Source organism: Apus apus, chromosome 14 (genome assembly GCF_020740795.1).
Source record: "Apus apus isolate bApuApu2 chromosome 14, bApuApu2.pri.cur, whole genome shotgun sequence".
Taxonomy (NCBI): domain Eukaryota; kingdom Metazoa; phylum Chordata; class Aves; order Apodiformes; family Apodidae; genus Apus; species Apus apus.
Window position 1 is genome coordinate 13,128,076 of NC_067295.1, and position 17,786 is coordinate 13,145,861.

Here is a 17,786-nt window from a genome sequence, read left to right on the forward strand (position 1 = left end):
GCACACCTTTGTTGGCATAAAATAACACCCCGTAGCTTTTTCAGAAAATAACCATCCATATACATATTTAGCAAAGATCAACAAATAATGATAACTTACTAAGAGTTCATAATAGAAAATCCAGCCATCACTTTTCAGCTGAAGTGTTTTCAAATGTTCAGAGAGCCCAGTTATAAAAACAATTATTCTAAGCCAAAAATATTCACCTGCTTCTGCCACAGGAAAGCTCCTTTGCAACTGCTCTTGCTCTTATACTCCAAAGCAGTAAGAAACCCTCAGAACCGATTCTGGTTGGTTGGGGCTTTTTTTTCTGTTTGGGGTTGGGTTTTGGGTTGTTGTTTTGTTGGGGTTTTTTTTCGGTGGTGGTGGTTGCTTTTTTCTTTTCTTCTTCTAGTATTTAAAGAGGGAAGTACTTAACTAAAGCACCTCCTCTGGCTATTGTAAGAAAAAAATTGACCTTGCTTGATAATGCTGTAGTTAAATGCCCCAAACTAGGTCTTATTCAGAACTAGTACTGCTATAGCACTTGATCTCTAAGCCACTTCTCATGAGTCTCTGAAAAAAACAAACAAACCCACAAAAAACAAAACAGCTCTCATGAGACAAAAGATATGTAAACATGTAAATTTGTCTTGAATCAGGGGTGGAGTCTCAAATACCTGCTTCAAAGTTTATTGGTGAATATCAAATTATCTTATTTACCTCAATTAAGATAAACAGCACATCAAGACAATTTCTTACTTCTGCATTACCAGTATTTCTGGATGCAACAATTACTACCCCACCTTTTAAGGTCTGTTTCCTGCATATGCTAAAATTCCCGAAGAGTGCCATACTGCCCCCTTAGGTGCAAATGCATCCGCACGATACAGTTCATAGTATGGTAAATCCTTTTGTTGTTTTAATGGAGTACAATAATTTATGTGACAAAGTACACTTTTTTACCCTACACATATGAATAAACAAGCACTATGTTTCTCTTGGGGCAATGATGCTGGTTAAATGAATCAGAAAACCCTGAAAAGATTGCCTACCCTCAGTCCATCAGCTACTGGACAATTATTCAAGGCCCAGCTGTAAGAAAAACAGATGGTGAGTGAGCATTAGTAACGTGGACTTCTTTTCACTCATGCAGTCATAAGCAGAGGTTGTATGTTCTCACATGAAAATTGCCATGAAATAGCAGACTGAGGAACAAAATTGTGCAAAGACTCCAAATTGGAAGCTAACAGATGCTTAAAATTTTCATGAGCTGAAGTCAGATTAACTGATTTTACTGGAGAGCCATAGAGTACTAGAAACAGACTAGGTAAAGAAAGGCAGCATTCTCGTGATAGCTTTAAATAACGTCACCATAAAACATCAGTTATTGAATTCAACTAGCATATCTGATCCTTTGAAGACTCACTAAAGTATAAAATGCAAAAGACATGTACTTTTAAGTGTAACTGCAATTGTGGTATTCAGCAATTGATGTGCTTGTACTCTGTGAAAAAGGTGAACTGTATCCAGGAATTGTTCATCCAATTTAATTCTGTACACAATTTTAGCACAAAGATAATCTGTTCTAATCCTTATTCCATTATTGACACTATTGACTACACCAACTGAAAATGCTCCCAAATAAGTCAACATTGAATTAAACCAAGAAGAAAGAATGTGATAAAAAGTCTTTCAGACTCCTATAAATCATCAGATCCAGAAGCATGACAGAAGTAACTGAGTGGGGAATTCAGCTTTTCTCCATAGTCATAATGCTTAAGGCCCAAATAAAATTACACTAATTTACCATGTAAGCACTAATGGAATAGCTGGGGTACAGATGGAGGGTTTGTTGGTTTTTGTTTTGTTTTCATGGTGGATTCTTTTCATCATTGATACAAGAGTTTTTACCATGAACTATTTTCTTGTTAAAGACAGAAAAGGTTGATATTGAAGTTTCAGTTCAATTGTTTTCGATCTGTGAATGTCCACTATGAGCAATTGCTCCATTTAAGAGGAATTACCCTTTGTACAAATCATTCACTGTTTAAAATAAAGCACATCTATCATCATTAAACAGAAAAAAAATAAATTACCAATTTTAAAATAATGACAGCAGCATTGTACACTATGGCAGAGAACATTATGTGATGCTAGAAAACAACAGCTGACTTCATTACTTCACCCAGAAAATACTAACTAAATAACCCCACATCCAGGCAAACTTACATCATAGGCAATACTAGTTAACAGAACTAAGTCACCATTAATATATGCTAAAACCCAATTTACAGGCAGTCACAATTTTGCTGAAAAAAATATTTTACATTAGCATTTGATGTAAGCTTGTGGTCAGAAATTATTGCTTGCATATGTCATATTAAGGAGGAAAAGAGAAAAAAGATATATTTAGCTGATTCTAACACAATAAAATCTTAGCAAATAATAGGGTGTGCTTCAAATCTGAGTTCCCTTTTCTTCTATGTTTGAATATTGACACTGGGTAAAATTCTACTCAAATGCAATTTTCCCTATCTTTTTAATGACACAGTTAAAACTACCGAATCAAAACCATATGACATTCTTTTGTTTGTTGCTACCCCTGATACAGTCATTCAGGTTTTAATGTTGTTTGAAAAGTCTTTCTGGATATCTAAGGTTCGAAGCATCTTCATAAGAGAACACCCAGGTAACTTCAAAGAATTTCAAACACCTTAACTAGTTTGGAATCATCCTTCAGTTTTTGTTGTTTTTTTTCAAGTGAATATCTTATTGACAGCTAATCTATACTGTGAACTAGGGCTTTGTACTTAATTTTCAACTTTACTTTCAACAGTTAAACGCTAAGTGTCTTTAGGTAAAGTATTCTGTAGGCACAAACTGTTTAAATAATTCTGTCCCTCACTTAGCTCTTAAAACATTATACATGTGTGTAGTCTAGAAGATATCCAAGATAATACTTAAGTTTCTAACACTAAAAAAAGTAGTAGAGCACTTCTGTGGGTACACTGTGGAAACATTTTACCCATATATACTAAACAAAATGACCAAGCGGTGTTAGTTTAGCAAATAAACAACAGGCGATTTTTAATTACTACCAAAGCACAGATTTTTCCCAAAAGATTAATCCAGCTCTACAGGAAAACACCATCCTCATGGCTACATAAATATTTATTGGCACAAAAACTAGTTTGCCCATCTTGATAAGAATGTAATGACTTGTATAGGCTCTCAGGAAAGACATAATATCCAATTAGAAAAGTTAAATGTGACAGAATAGTAGTGTATTTAGCAAATACACACAAAAATAGGGAGTATTTTTTTAATAGATTCTAAAGACATGGTAAGATTTAAAAACTGTGAGAGCCCTGCATTCATTTTAATTGAGGTGAAAGTAAGCAGACACATCAAAAGGCAATTTTTAGAGGAAAAAACAATAAATCTACCAGATAGGTTCACATAATGTCTATATAATGCTGCTCATAGGGTCCACAGACAGGGGGAGAATCACTAGTTATTAAGTTGCCAGATAAAGCTGTTAGGTTACCAGTATTTAAGATCGGTAGACAACTTTATAGGGGGAGAAAAACATTTACAGTTTGACAGTTTCACTGAAACAGTAATATCTGCACTAAACATACAAAACACAGGTATTTTTGTCAGTTTGTTAGAAATTATCAGATATGGGGGAAAAAAACCAAACCAAACAAAACAGAAAAAACCTCAAGTAGAATGTCATGGTAAAAGTTTAATAATGTTTTTCAAAAACAGAAAATACTTCTTATTCTTTCCTATTTAAAACCAGAAACGTAACATCAGCTTTTAAAGTAATGTCACCAAAATACTATATTTCTGCCTGAATAATTTTGACATAAAGTAATGTTTCTAAAGAAATACTTGTTCAAATACATTAAATAAGTCATATCTGAATTAAGATGACAATTATCGGACTCTCAAGGTATCCAAAATAAATAGAATTCCAATCAGCAATCAAAAGAAGCAACAAGCACAATATTTTGAAAGTACCACAATTAGCATGAGGAATTCAGATTACTTTTTAACCTATGTAAAATTGTGACTAGGAAAGGCAGAATGATTCTAAACTGACAACAGGATTAACCAGACAAGAAAGCCAACACTTAAAAAAACCCAAACAAACAAACAAAAAACACCTCAAAACTTTCAGTGTGGCAGTTAATCCACTTAAAGAGTTAAAAATTATCCAGTAGATATAGCACTTTGTGAAGTGCATTAGCAATCACTTCTCATCTTTCTCTCAAATGGAATAGACGGAATTGAATTCACTATTTTAAAGTAATCATTGTGGTTGCAGTTTCTTAAACCTTAAAGCAGTGCCATACTATGGATGTGTTTGCATAATGATACTGCAATAGTTCACACAGGAAGGTTATTACAGCACCTAACCTCATCTTTCTGTTATCCTTTATCATCTCCCTGTGTGGTCATGTTGACCTCTCACCTTGACTCATATATTTCCTTTCAAAATCTAGCTTTTCAACATTCAAATTGTTGTTTGGCAAACTCAAAAGAACAAATCCAACAAAATACAGGAGTACATTTTGTATACAACTAGTAAGTGCACAACTCACAATGGGTCATAAAAATTGATCTAGAAATGTCATTTCCAAAACATACCCAGAACACAGAACTACTAAGAACACACATTTTAATTATGACATGCAATTTACTTAAATGTTAAAGACATCATATCTATCTGATGCAAATTTTAATTGCAGAGATATTAATCCCTTCCACATACATGTATAATCTTGGGCGTATCCAAGAATCTTTTATTATGCACTCCCATGCTGTAAGTCAAAAATGGTTTATACTACATTATTGAATGAAAATTTTAAAAAGCTACAGAAGGGTTTATATCCTGCAAATACTTGAGTTCTGTTCTGTTTCAGAAATAACAGAAAACATTCTGAAATAAATATAAAAGCTTTAAATCTATTCTATTTAATCTTTATGATCAAAAAGAAATACTGTAAAACATCTTAGAGGAATTTTTAAATACAGAAATAAAGTTAGGGATTGTTTCATGAAAGCCAATATGCCTATAAACTATTGTAGTGGAAGTTGGAAGAAATGTCCCTATTTGTTACAGTAAGCACAAGAATTTTTTCTCCTGAAGTTTCAGCAGAAAGTGACAGAATAAACAAGATTAATCATTTTTGCATGATAACATATTTCTGTCTTGGCTCTACATAATTACTAGATGACTATAATGGTGGACTCAGATATAAAACAGAGAAACAGAACACAATGATGATTCCAAAATACTAGTTTAAAAAATGATGTGTTATTAACCACTTATTTATTTCATGTTATAACAGAGAGAGAGTATCAACTAGTAAATAACATGGGGAGGGAGAGGAGTGGATATATATTAAAAAAAAACATAGTAGAAACATTATTTTAAATTAGTTTTTTTTTTTAAAAAAAAAACACACCTTAAAAATGTACTAGAAATTGATATAATTTTGCTGGTAACAGAACATTTTAAAACCCTTTCTGATATACTTCAGTGATAGAAGTATTAATTCTGCACAGATACAGCTTTATAGATCTTTTTTTCTTTTTGTGAACTAAAATCAGCTTGGTTTTAATCAGCAGCATGTTTTAACACAGACTAAAATTTCTATCTTCAAAGAAGGCTTAAGCAAAATTGCCATTGGGCACATTTACATTAAAAGTATAATTTTAGCTTGCAAGTGAATAAAGAGCAGTCCTTTATTGCTGAAACTCTGCTACAGTATCCACAAGAAATGCAGTCAAAGTACTGTGTTAAATAACTATAAACAGCATCAATAAAAACATCGCAAAAAATATATATGCAAAGGCTTGCTGCTCTGTTAAAACATATTTTCTACTCACTCTCACCATTCTTAAGTGCAGGCACAACATTCACTCCACACACTGGGCGACATTTATACAGTCTATTCACACAAAAATATATCCAAGATTACAAATCCCCCAAATGATGCTGACAAAACAGGCACTAGAGGAAAAGAAAAAGTTAAGCAAACTTACCTGCTGTAAGTACATAAAAGTCAAGGCACAGGAGAGCTGGGGACACATGCCCACATTCGGCAGTGCCACGCAGGTTGCACCCGTAAGGGGATGCTGCATGGTGTTGCTCTGAAGTCTACGTAGAACAAGTGAGGGGGCTTGCATGCAAGCACGTTTGTCCTATCTTGTCACTACGTTTTTTTCCCTTTTGATTATTTAAGAAACAGTATTTCTTGAATGCCTTTTTTTCCCCCCAGCACTAGATCCCTACATTCATTTGTCAGCTAAGGCAACTTGGTAGATTTAAACTACGATTTTTTAACCGAGAGGAAAAAAAAGAAGACACAGCCTGCAGCCTATTGATGAGCAAATGGAACTTCCTCAATGACAGAGAGGCTGAAGCTTGTCTCACAACAGTAGCTGCTGACTAGTAGAGAGCGAGATTGACTCAGTGAGGCTCAGTCGGCTGGTGCTGATGCTGCACAGCTTCTCATTTGTCAAATGGGTCCTAGGGCAGGGTCTTTACCACTCACCAAAATTCAAATACTGCATTTTAAAAATCCCTAGAGAGGATAGGGAAGGAGAGAAAGTGAGCGCGCTGCATCACAGGCATCCATGAGATCTGGGCAATTAGTGTCATTGCCCAGCTGGGACTGAATGCCTGTTATGATTCTGCACGCACACATAAACACACTTTTTTTTTTTTTCCCCTCCCAGGACTCACACCTGACATAAAAAGGGCTTTCCCCTTCTAAGAACAAAACTATGAGGCACAAAGTGGGGAAAGGGTAAGAATCTTGGTTAGTCAAGGGGATTTCAGCAAATACACAATTCTATCAGTAAATGAGCTTTCTTGAAATACAAATTAATTTTCTACCTACATTTCATCCACCATCTAGTTTTCCAGAGAAGCCTATAAAAGCATTACAGTGAAACTGTGAAATATCTGTGTAACCACTGCAGCAGAAACACTAGGAATGAAACAAAATTCTATGGCACACTGTGTCTATTTAACTGGGGGGGGGAGGAAGGGGGGGGGGGGAAGGGAGAAGGCTTGGATGAAGACTGCATCTTAAAATTGGTATAAAACTCATCTCATCCAAAATTTCAAATTTATTTGACAGCTAGACAATCTATTACAAAGGACTGCCCTATCACGTTACATGGAAAGATTACATTTGCAATTTCCAGAATTTAATGTTTACTTTTTACTTTGAGAGTGATACCTCAAATTAGTATTCCACACTTGTGAGCTTTTTCTTCCCCCAACCTCCCTCCCACTCCCCTTTATTTTATGGAGTAATAATTATTCATTACTAGATCTAGTTAGTCTTTATGTAATAAAGTAGGATGTGACCCGCAAATCAAATAATTTATATTACAGCTTGTCCTTGAAGTCCTATATTATAGGTCTCTTCTTTTTTTTCCTTAGATACAACTCCAGTATAACAGAAAAAACTACTATTTTTAATTAGAATTTGACAAATGAATTAAATATTAATTCCTCAGGAAAGAAGGTTAAACCTCAAAGCACCATCTGAGGTTTTGAAAAGATTTCTTTTAAAAAGACTCTACAGAAAAATTTAAAATTACCTATTACATAGAATATCTAACTCCCACAAAATCACATCTCAGATCAAGAATTTAACATGAGCAATAATAAATAAATAACTCGTATATGAAGAAAGACTATTTAATCAAAGGCATAATTACTTTGTTACCAAGATCTACCCTTAAAAATAAATAATCGTCCCCACTTAACTGGAAAGATACATAACATGTCACTGCAACTCAGGCTCTGTATTAATAAAATATTTTTCATTCTACGTATGCGCACACATACCTGCACCCACACAAGCTTCAGAGACTGATTTAGATCCACAAAGTCTTCTTCATGCAAACCCGAAAATTTTCCAGCAGATTCAGTTATTACATAATTTTCTTTCTCAAAAGCAGTCAATGCAACAAAACCAATATATTTAGAACTCGGCAATCAACACCAAAACAATCATGCACAAACTTACAACACAGGGATTGGTCTGGGCTTAGGAAACATCCATGCTTTTGCAGTTTATCATGGACAGATATACTAGAACAGCCCAGATACAGAACAGCTCAGATTATCACCAAAAAAACCCCACCAAAAAAAACCCCAAATCAAATAAATTAAAAACCCCAAATCATCAACAAAAAAATCCCCCACACACTACAGAACAAGAGAGAGAGAAGAAGAAGGAGATCTGAACTCTCTCTATGCCCTTTCTCCTTTTTTCATTCTTTCTCTCTGCCTTGAGCAGTCTCCTGTTCTGACAAGAGTATGTCATGCTTTTCTTCATTCTTTTTTTATTTCTAGCACAAAAAAGCTCTTATTCTGCAAAAGCCCTAAGCTGATAGAATTTTCCCTTCAGCTCATTTTCATATGAAATGCCATAAATAATACATGGTACTTTAATAAGACCTTATCAGAATGTTTAATGAAAAACAAATACGTTATGTAAGGAGGCAAATAACCAACTCGTTCCATGTCATGTCAAATTCTAAGGCAGCATGCTTCCTAGCCAAACTGTTTGGAACTATTTAAGTCTATCCAATTTCCCAAAGTGAAGTTCTGGAACATGGAGATGGACAAGCAAAGTTTCTTCTGCCTACTGCACTTTTTTACAGCTAAAGGACATCCATAAAACAGATTACATTCTTAAAAGCAGTATGTTGAACAATTGCTTCAAGAGAATTCAGTAGTGGAAAAGAAGCTAATACTGACTGTGAAAATAAATTTTACCCTTTATTTTCATACATTTCAGCTTACAAAAAACATGACCCCCAAATACTATTGATGCCTTGCAGTTATATATTCATATAATGAAAATAACAACATCAATGCTTTAACTATCCAAAAGATCTATATGCAGAGAAACAATTGATAAACATACAGAATTCAGTAGTATAGGAGACCTAAAAAAGAAACAATATTCTTTAGACTGATATATCCTACTTCAAGAGATGCAAGGAAAAGGCTTTACCGGTTTTTATCCTTTCCAAGGATAACTCGTCATGTGAAAAAGAAAAAAAAGTAACAAAATGTGTTTTATTTTTGTAAAAATAAAATCAATGTCTCTTCTTTAAAGCCATTTCCTTGTTTATACACAATGTTCTACCAAACCCAACCCATCAATCATAACTACATTCCAAGGTATGGCTATATATACAGTAAGTACCACCACAGATTTGCCAAAGGTACGTGGATGACTGTACATAATCTGACCTTCTGTCCTCATGCCTGGTGACAGTATTGCTGCAATTACTATGAAATTTCACAGAACAGCATATGCCCCAACAATATCTCATCTGCAAATTATTAATAACTTGATTTGTCTCTTATTCCACAAAAATAAAAGTGTGCAACTGCAAAGCCCACATTATGTACAGAATAAGACTTCTTCCAGTTGCCTCAGTGCTGCTCGGTTGGGTCAGCAACTGAACTCAGTTAACCCTCACTCAGCTGCTGATACTCTAAATTAGATATCAATTAACAACAAGTACAAACCTTTTTCAAAACAAAAGGAGGCTGTCAATCTAAACCCCCCCAAATCAGCGTCTCTGAGGGTAAAATTGCCATGAGAGGCAACACTCCCATTTTCAACCTGCTTGGATCATCAGGGTCATGGTACCTAGCACTGGCAGAGAACTTGCAGATAACACAGTCTCTCCCCACATCCCATGAGACAGCCATTTAAAAAATACCAAGAGCAAAGTGTTGACCAATTTTGGATAATCAAATAAAAACATGACATCAAAGAACTTCTGAAATGAAGCAAAAAGAACCAACAGCATTTCTCAGACAGCTGACACACAAGTAAAAAACCTCTCACCATGCATTTGTTTATTTACTAAAACATGTTTCATTTAATATTATCCACTCAGTTTGGTGTGATCTGGTAACCAAAATCTATTTCTCAGCACTTCAGCCCAAATTCCACATTTACAAATATTCAACCCAAATACTAATCTTTAGAACAGCAGGCTGCCTAATCCAGCAAACATTTCTCATTAAGTAAAAAAAGATCTGAAAGAGATCACCTGCAAGACCACACACCATTTTACACCTCAAACTTGTCCCAGTAGAACCCTACACCAACAAGTTTACACATATAGAAGAGATACAGTAATATAAAGATTATATTCCTCCAGCCATCAAGCGTTTTAAAAAAAAAAATCAGAATTACATTAAAAAATATCCATGTGAGTATAAAATGGGTGATGTGGTAAAAAATAATTCAGGCATGTCCTTTCTCTAAATACTTGTTTTCTAACTTCATGTTAAAAATAGCTCCTAGGACTTCAAATCATGAAAAGCAGCATATTAAAAGATTAAAACCAGAATGCTTCATTAACATATTTTGACAAATTACTAGAAAGCATTAATATATTTTCCTTTATTCCACATACTATTGTATTTTATTATCTATGTGTGTTAAGGTGGGGTTACTTTTAACATAAACTAGGAAAATACCCCTGATGTTTTTAAATAACTTGCTTTGTCAAAAAGACTAAATAAAAGGTTTCCCTCTATTTTCAATTAACGGAACACATTCATCCGGTGATATTTCCTTGTCATGAAAATCCCCATTTCTAATTTTAGGTTTCTGTTAAGATTGCTCTTCTTTACTAGGTCTTTGCACAAAGATCAAGACATTACAGAGGCTTGTCCTTACCTCAGGCAAATAAAAATCACTAATTTTCTGTTTCTGTTAAGCACTATGTTATGTCCATTGACTTCTTCAGTATTTCATACCCAGTGTCTACAAAGGCTGTAGTACAGTTAACCTCTTCAGCACCACTTAATAAATCTTTCATATGCATTCACCATTAACCATCTAGATTTTTTACAACATAAGAAGCCAATAGCCCTTATTCCCATCAATGTGTTTGGGATGTGGAGGTGATGGTAAAATAAATAAATAAATTCACATAAATAAATAAAACTGTTTAGCCCTTAAAGAGTTAGAGACACTTGCAAACAGAAGATGTATGTTCCTTGACAGGTATTATTTTACTGGCCTAGAGTACCTAGATATTCTGTAGAAAGGAAGGGGCAGGGCCGAGGGGAGGATGGAAAGACGACAGGCCTAACAACCTCATCTTGATTCAATTTTATGCGAGTTTACACCACTGTATCTCTTAAAAACTCAGTAGATTTACTCGTGATTTTCCACTGTAGAAAGCAAGGCTAGCATCCAAGCCTACGAGTCCTCTTTCTCCCGTCACACCCGCGACCCGCTCTCCACTGGGAAGGTTTTCTGTGCCGGCGATCCGAGCACAGCTATACCGGGAACTCCATCTAGTGGAGACGCAGGTTATAACAATCTGAACTTAAACCGGTTATTCAGAAACAATGAGCTGTACCCGATTTTTGATGGTGTAACTGAATCTGCTGCGCGATTGGTATAGTAAATAAAGGGTAGAAAAAACATATTTTATCAGAAGACTTCTGTCTCCAAAACTTGTGCCTACACCTCACCACATTAGTGTGCTGAAGGCACAGGATGAGGTTCCAAAGCACGTTGAATTACTTTGGGATCGCCATTGTCTTTGCTCTTTTCCATCTGTGTGTTCCCATCCACCTTTTACGCCAGCACTGGCACAAATGATGCAGCCACCAGACAACTGTAACGCCAGTATGGCTGATAACTGAAGCAGGAAAAGATTGCAGAAAGCACTCGTGCTCCAGTGGCACAAGCAGCATTGCCAGAACAAAGGCAATGGTGCACTATTCAGAGCAGGATGCAGTAAGTGTAGCAGCTCTGATTTAGGAAAGCTTAGGATGATATGCTATTACATTTTTAGGGGAAAAAAAACAAACAAACAACAATAACAAAAAAACCCAAAACAAAATATCCCACACCAAAGGCAACTTTATCTAAACTGTTACCTTTAGAGTACAAATTCAAAAAGCAAAGAAAAGCAGAACCAAGAAGGATAAATAGAAATCAGGGCAGCAAAACCTTTTGTCACCTCACCTAGCACAAAGGTAGTGCAGACACTGCAACATTTTGTTTTCAGGAGCACAGGGTACTCTCACGCACCATACACTACTGGCAGAACACTAAAAAAACTTTTTCAAACAGACATATGCCAAGATTCTTTAAATCTGACACACTGGTAATAAGCCTACTTCACCAAAGAACCACCTTGACAGAAGTGTCCAGATAGAATAATTACCATTTTGTTAATTCTTAATATTGTAATGTTTGCAGGAAGACACTAGTGTTTCACATGTTTTCCCTATCATATTCTTCCCATAATTCCAGAGGAAAAGACACGACAATACGATCCTTAGAAAATTAACTCAATTTATACAAAATTAATGAGCGCTAAGTGTGTACACCTTTTAAGTAGCTTAAAGCTTCAGTATGTAGAATGGGAGGGCTACAAACTACTCAGAAACAAAGTCAGTCTAGAGGTTTATCTGAAGTGATGAGGCCTGCCTTGCCTGATGCCACTGTGGGCTGTTCACTATGTCTCACTTAGGAGAAAGAGAGCATTTGAATAGCAGGTACATACTATAGATATTTCACCCAAATTTGATGCCATACAAAATTCCGTTTTCGTATTTTTTACAAACATAAGTCACCTGCAGTAAAACCATCTCTATTTTGTTCACATTAAATATACTTGTTTTAAACTAAATTTTCATAGAAATTTATTCATCAAAAAAAATTTGCCACAACTTTTGCTTCTTGCTTTGCACCACCACCTCTCACACTTGGCTGCTGTTAGGAAATCATGAGAAAGAATTTAACTATAAGTGTGAAGTAAGGAGCTGGAGCACATTCATTTAGAGCTTTTTTTCATGTAATAGTAATAAAAGTTTTAAAACCCCACCAAAACCCAACAAATGCAACTGTAAATATACATAATAGGGCAACATAAACACATCTCACTGAAGTTTTAGGGTTTTGTGAAAGATTATTCATCTCTTAACAATTAAAAGAAAGTCGGTTTTCAATAGAAGAATAAGTGATAGATTAGGCATACTTTTATGTAAAGATTGTCTATTTTCTCTGTAGGAATTAACTGGACATCAGCACAGTTCCCTTCTACAATGAAATCACTTACTATATTGTCTATGCCTGGATCTCTCATCCATATGCTGCTTGAACCTAAATCCACCAGACTTCGTCTACAATGCAGCAGCTCATTTTAATGTATGACCGCTAAATATTAACACGCTTCTGTATCAAACCAACAAATCCTCCATTAACTGAAGCTGAATCTCTAAGTCTCCACTTCCCATCCTCTACTTACAGTTTCCAGCCTGCCCTGTATGTGATTCCACCAGTGCAATGAACAACACCCTCCACAGCTCTCTCGAGGACTTCACTTATCATCATCTACCAGTAAGCCTCAAAATATTCCTAATAATTTCCACATTACCCCATAAGATTGACTAAGTCAGTTTTCAACTTAGCTCAATGACTCTAGCCCTTCATCTCTAATTCTTTCTTGTGGATTTCAATCTGTCAACTAAACATGGTCAAATTCTTATGGCCAAACCCAAAGGGCTCTGGTTAAATACTCATCTCTATCCAAAGAGATGAAGATGCAGCTCAGGAGAATTAAAAAGGAAGACAGGGTAGCTTTGAGCTTCAGTCTCTACTGAAGCAGTACCAAGGCTTTTGGAAGTAGTCAGCTACACACTCTCCAAAAGACCATTCCAGCAGAAGGACATCAGATGTCATGACCCAGCCTCCGTCCTATGCCAGAATCTAGGACAAGTGTTGGCTGTTTTGGTTTTATTTAACTTAAGGATTTTGGCTCTACATCACCATTGCAGAATTACACACTTTGGCAAAAAAAAACAGCTTTGCCAATGGAATTGATACAAAGCTGCCTACATCATCCTGCTCATTAAGCTTTGAAATATGGACTGAGAAAGTTCAATTTTATACTCAGAGTCAATATTGTCCCTCTTCTTTTTTTCCAGTTAATTCTGACTGTTTTGAAAGAAGCAGTCACTTTTTCCCTAACCATTTTTTCCCCTGAATCCTTGTATTTTGCCTTAGTATAGTATCTAATTGTTCATACACACAGAGAAGCATTTTGCCCTGACTTAAACCTCCAGCCTTGCATTTTCTAGCTTCACCCACCAAACTAAACTTGTCTGCTATGACAGGCTTCTACACCTACATCGCAAGAGCAGAAAAGGAGCAGAAGCAGTACTATTATCAGGCCACACAACTAAGTTAATGCTAGTATGGGTAACCTTGGACCTTCCTCTCAGTAGCGCTTACAGAGCATAGACACCTTTCCATGAATACTCTGAAAAGAGACTTCTCCATGATTAATTTCTGCTCAAACAAGGAAGAAAATAACATAGCAAACTGATAACCTTATTAATTAGTAAATTACTGTATTTAAATGAAGGGGTGGGGGACTGACAATGTAGATACAAGTTTTTTAAGTAGCCATTCAAAGCAATACAGGGCTAAGACTTCAAAAGTAACTCACATTTTCTTTAAGTAATGTTACTATATCCACAAAGTGCCTACCTCATGTAAAAATCCCTAATGCACCTGTTCTTCCTTACACCTGACACAGTCTACAATAAGTTCTAATGATTCCATGTATTTACATCAGCTCTGACCTGTAAGGACTGCCTCTCCAAACAACTCCTTAGCCCATTCTGGATGCCTGTTCAAACCTTTGGCCTCCCTCCTAACCCTGCCATCACTGGTACCAATTGTGCTGAAAAAACCTCTGCTGCAGGACACTAACTAAGACTAGGCATGAATTTCATCCAGGCCACTAAACAGTCATCAGGTACAAACATCAGGTCTCAGTCAACATAAGCCAGGTGACCTACACACAAAGGGCTTCACACCTAATTACAAATGTTTAGTGCCATGCAGTTACCTGAAAGTGAATTTGAAGAGACAGACCATACCTCACTGTGTACATAATAACCTCTCTGCTCCAGAGACAATCTTAACCCTTATTAAGATGTAGCATGGATCTTACTGAATCAGCCACATTGTGTGTATAATAGATGCAGTTTGAGTATTGGATCTTGCATTTTTACTAGAAGTCAATATTACTAGTACCAAAATTGCATTCACCAATTTTGATAAGAAATGTTGCTGGGGTGTAAGAATCTTACATGTCAATACAAAGGTAAGATACCAAACATCTGAAATGTCTCCAGTGGAATACAGAATAGTTAAGAATAAAATCACATGCAAAGACTCAGTTGTAATCTCCAGACATGGCAACTTCAAGATCCCACAGATAAACAAAACAGCAGAAAAATAAAAGCAAGATAAAATAAAATCACCAGCTAGACTAAAAATAACAAATTGTAAAAAAAACCCCTGTAGTATTGTTCCATCCTCCATTTACTGTGTGCCACACAGATATAAACTAGAAGTCTTTACACCATGCGAATGCAGTCCTGGGCTCTCTGAACGCAAAACACCTGCAGTGCTCCAGATATGTTAACAGATACATTTTTCTCAAGGATTTGGTGATACTTTTCAAGTAAAAATACATCAAATATCCTAATTTGATTAGTCTTTGCAATAAAATATTACTAAAATAAGGGGCAATACCAGAACTGGATGATCATTTACACCTGATTCACACCACCAATTCTGAAATAAATTTGTTTAACAAAAAGTCCAGGTGTGTTTTCATTTCCTCATCATTCTTACTTAAATATTTAAGAACATATTGCTGAAAAGTCATCATGATTTTCAAGACTAAAATAACAGGCAAATAAACACATTTATTAAACACAATATTTTCCTCCATTAAAGAAATAAATATGTATTCATATGATTTTATTGTAGTTCAGAACAGAGTGAAGTATTCAAATTATATTAACTACAAACCCAGATAATTAACCTGTAACAAAATAACTAATCTGTATAGGAACTCAGATTATTGAACCTACCTCAAAAGCAAAAATGTACATTATCTATGTAATTATGAAGAAAACACCCAGGAACTGAGACAGATTTCATTGAACATGGGTGCCCTGACACAAAATTCATAGCTGGAAAATACATTCATTTTCCTGTTTAAACAAATATTGCCTTTCACTAGGATAGCCAACAAGGAAAGCTGTATACATGACAAATATGCATGTTTTGGCAGTATGCGTTGTCTCTGCCTGCATATATCACATTACTATGGCTTAGGGAGGACAGAATAGGTTAGCTACACAGTTTAATGTTTTGATGCCTCTTTGTCCTTTTCCTCCCTGTGTAAGATGAAAAATGATACAGCTTTTTGGTTTCATCATTAATAATGAATGCCTTTCTTGGTGATAGTCCTTGCCGCCAAGTAAGAAGCCTTGAACTTTAGTCTTTATGATGCAAGATTTCTGATCACATGGAATTCAACCAAAAGGATCAGATAGGAAGAACTTAGTGCCCATTTTCTGTAGGGTCGGTTTTAATTTCATTGTATAGCTTTTTGATTATTATTAAATCTCTCAGTATTTTTTTCCAACACACATTTAGTACCATGACAGATAAGTCTGGGGAAAGCATGATGTATTTCCTTATTGCATGGCACCAGGATGACTCTTACTGATTGCTAAAACATGATAGTGATCCAAAAGGTGATCTCAAGTGATTTTCCTGTTATTATTTCTGTAAGTTAGAGAGCCCTGGCACTCATAACAGTATTTAGAAATACATCAAATTCCAATTGTTAATTACTTCTGTTTGTGTATACATATATATGCACACACATGCACAATATAATTCTATATAATAAAATAATCCTAGGAGACACATACATACACACATTTTTTTCTTCACTACATAAAGATCATGCAGTACTGTCAATATACTCGGTGATTCTCTTCTGTTTTCTTAGCCTGCTAGCAACAATTACAAGAAAACTTAAGATTGTGAGCCTTTCTGGCGGCTGCAAGCGTATCTCAAGTGAGAGTAGCTTTCTTTCCTTTCTAAGTTATCCCTTTCCCAGGAAGTTTTACTTCCCTCTAAAATCTGTAATACATCTGAAGGGTTAGCCTGGACTGGTAATAATTATAAAACTGGAAATAATTACAAAATGTGAGTGATAGTCCCCAGTTTGCGCTTCCCTATCTCCTGATTATGTTCTTGATGCTCTAAAGGATACAAAGGATGCAAAAGATAGTTCACACTGAGGCTGACATTCCAAATCAAGAATACAACTAGGAAAAATCCAACTTGAAAAGAAGCAGCAGAAAACAAAATTTATTACCAAGTGCCAACTTACAGGCAAACACGTTTGCATTTGCCATAATATTTCAATGTTAATAGACAACTCTGTTAAGCTTCATATTATAGTGGGGAAAAAATAAGTGCAGGCAGAGGGTGGGGGAAGGTGGCCTGCAGAGGAGGAGGAGAATAACAGAAGTGTTTTTCTCTATACGAAAGCTTAAATTTGGTAAAAAATAGCAAGTTGACATGAAGGCTCAGATAATAAAGAATATTTCTAAAATATGTATATATATACATATATATATATGTAGATCAACATAACATTCATAAAATTTAACAAATACAGACTAAAAATAAATTCATTAATGTTTGATCTCACATAACTCAGGACATTGGAAATTTTACCAAATACATTTTAAACTATTTTATTTAATGAATAAACATATGTAACTTAGATTCTTCTAATAATTCCTGAAATTACCAATGAACAGCTCATGAAATTATCAATTAAGCTTACTATTAGATAATAGAAGTATGGTTAGCAAGGTATTTCTT

At 35.3% G+C, this 17,786-nt stretch overlaps 1 protein-coding gene across 32 annotated transcripts in view; it reads right to left on the minus strand.

Annotated features, from left to right (window-relative positions):
* RBFOX1 (RNA binding fox-1 homolog 1) overlaps nt 1-17,786 on the minus strand; it is a 1,074,031-nt gene that overhangs the window by 250,536 nt on the left and 805,709 nt on the right. The window contains exon 1 of one of the 32 annotated variants that reach the window (XM_051631821.1): nt 6,040-6,675. The exons of 29 other annotated variants lie outside the window; for them this stretch is intronic. In XM_051631821.1, coding sequence (XP_051487781.1) covers nt 6,040-6,183 — 144 coding nt within the window. In that variant the 5' untranslated portion in view covers nt 6,184-6,675. Of the gene's footprint in view, nt 1-99; nt 165-6,039; nt 6,676-17,786 lie in introns of those variants that run through there. 2 more of the 32 variants (XM_051631824.1, XM_051631840.1) reach the window with 2 other exon arrangements.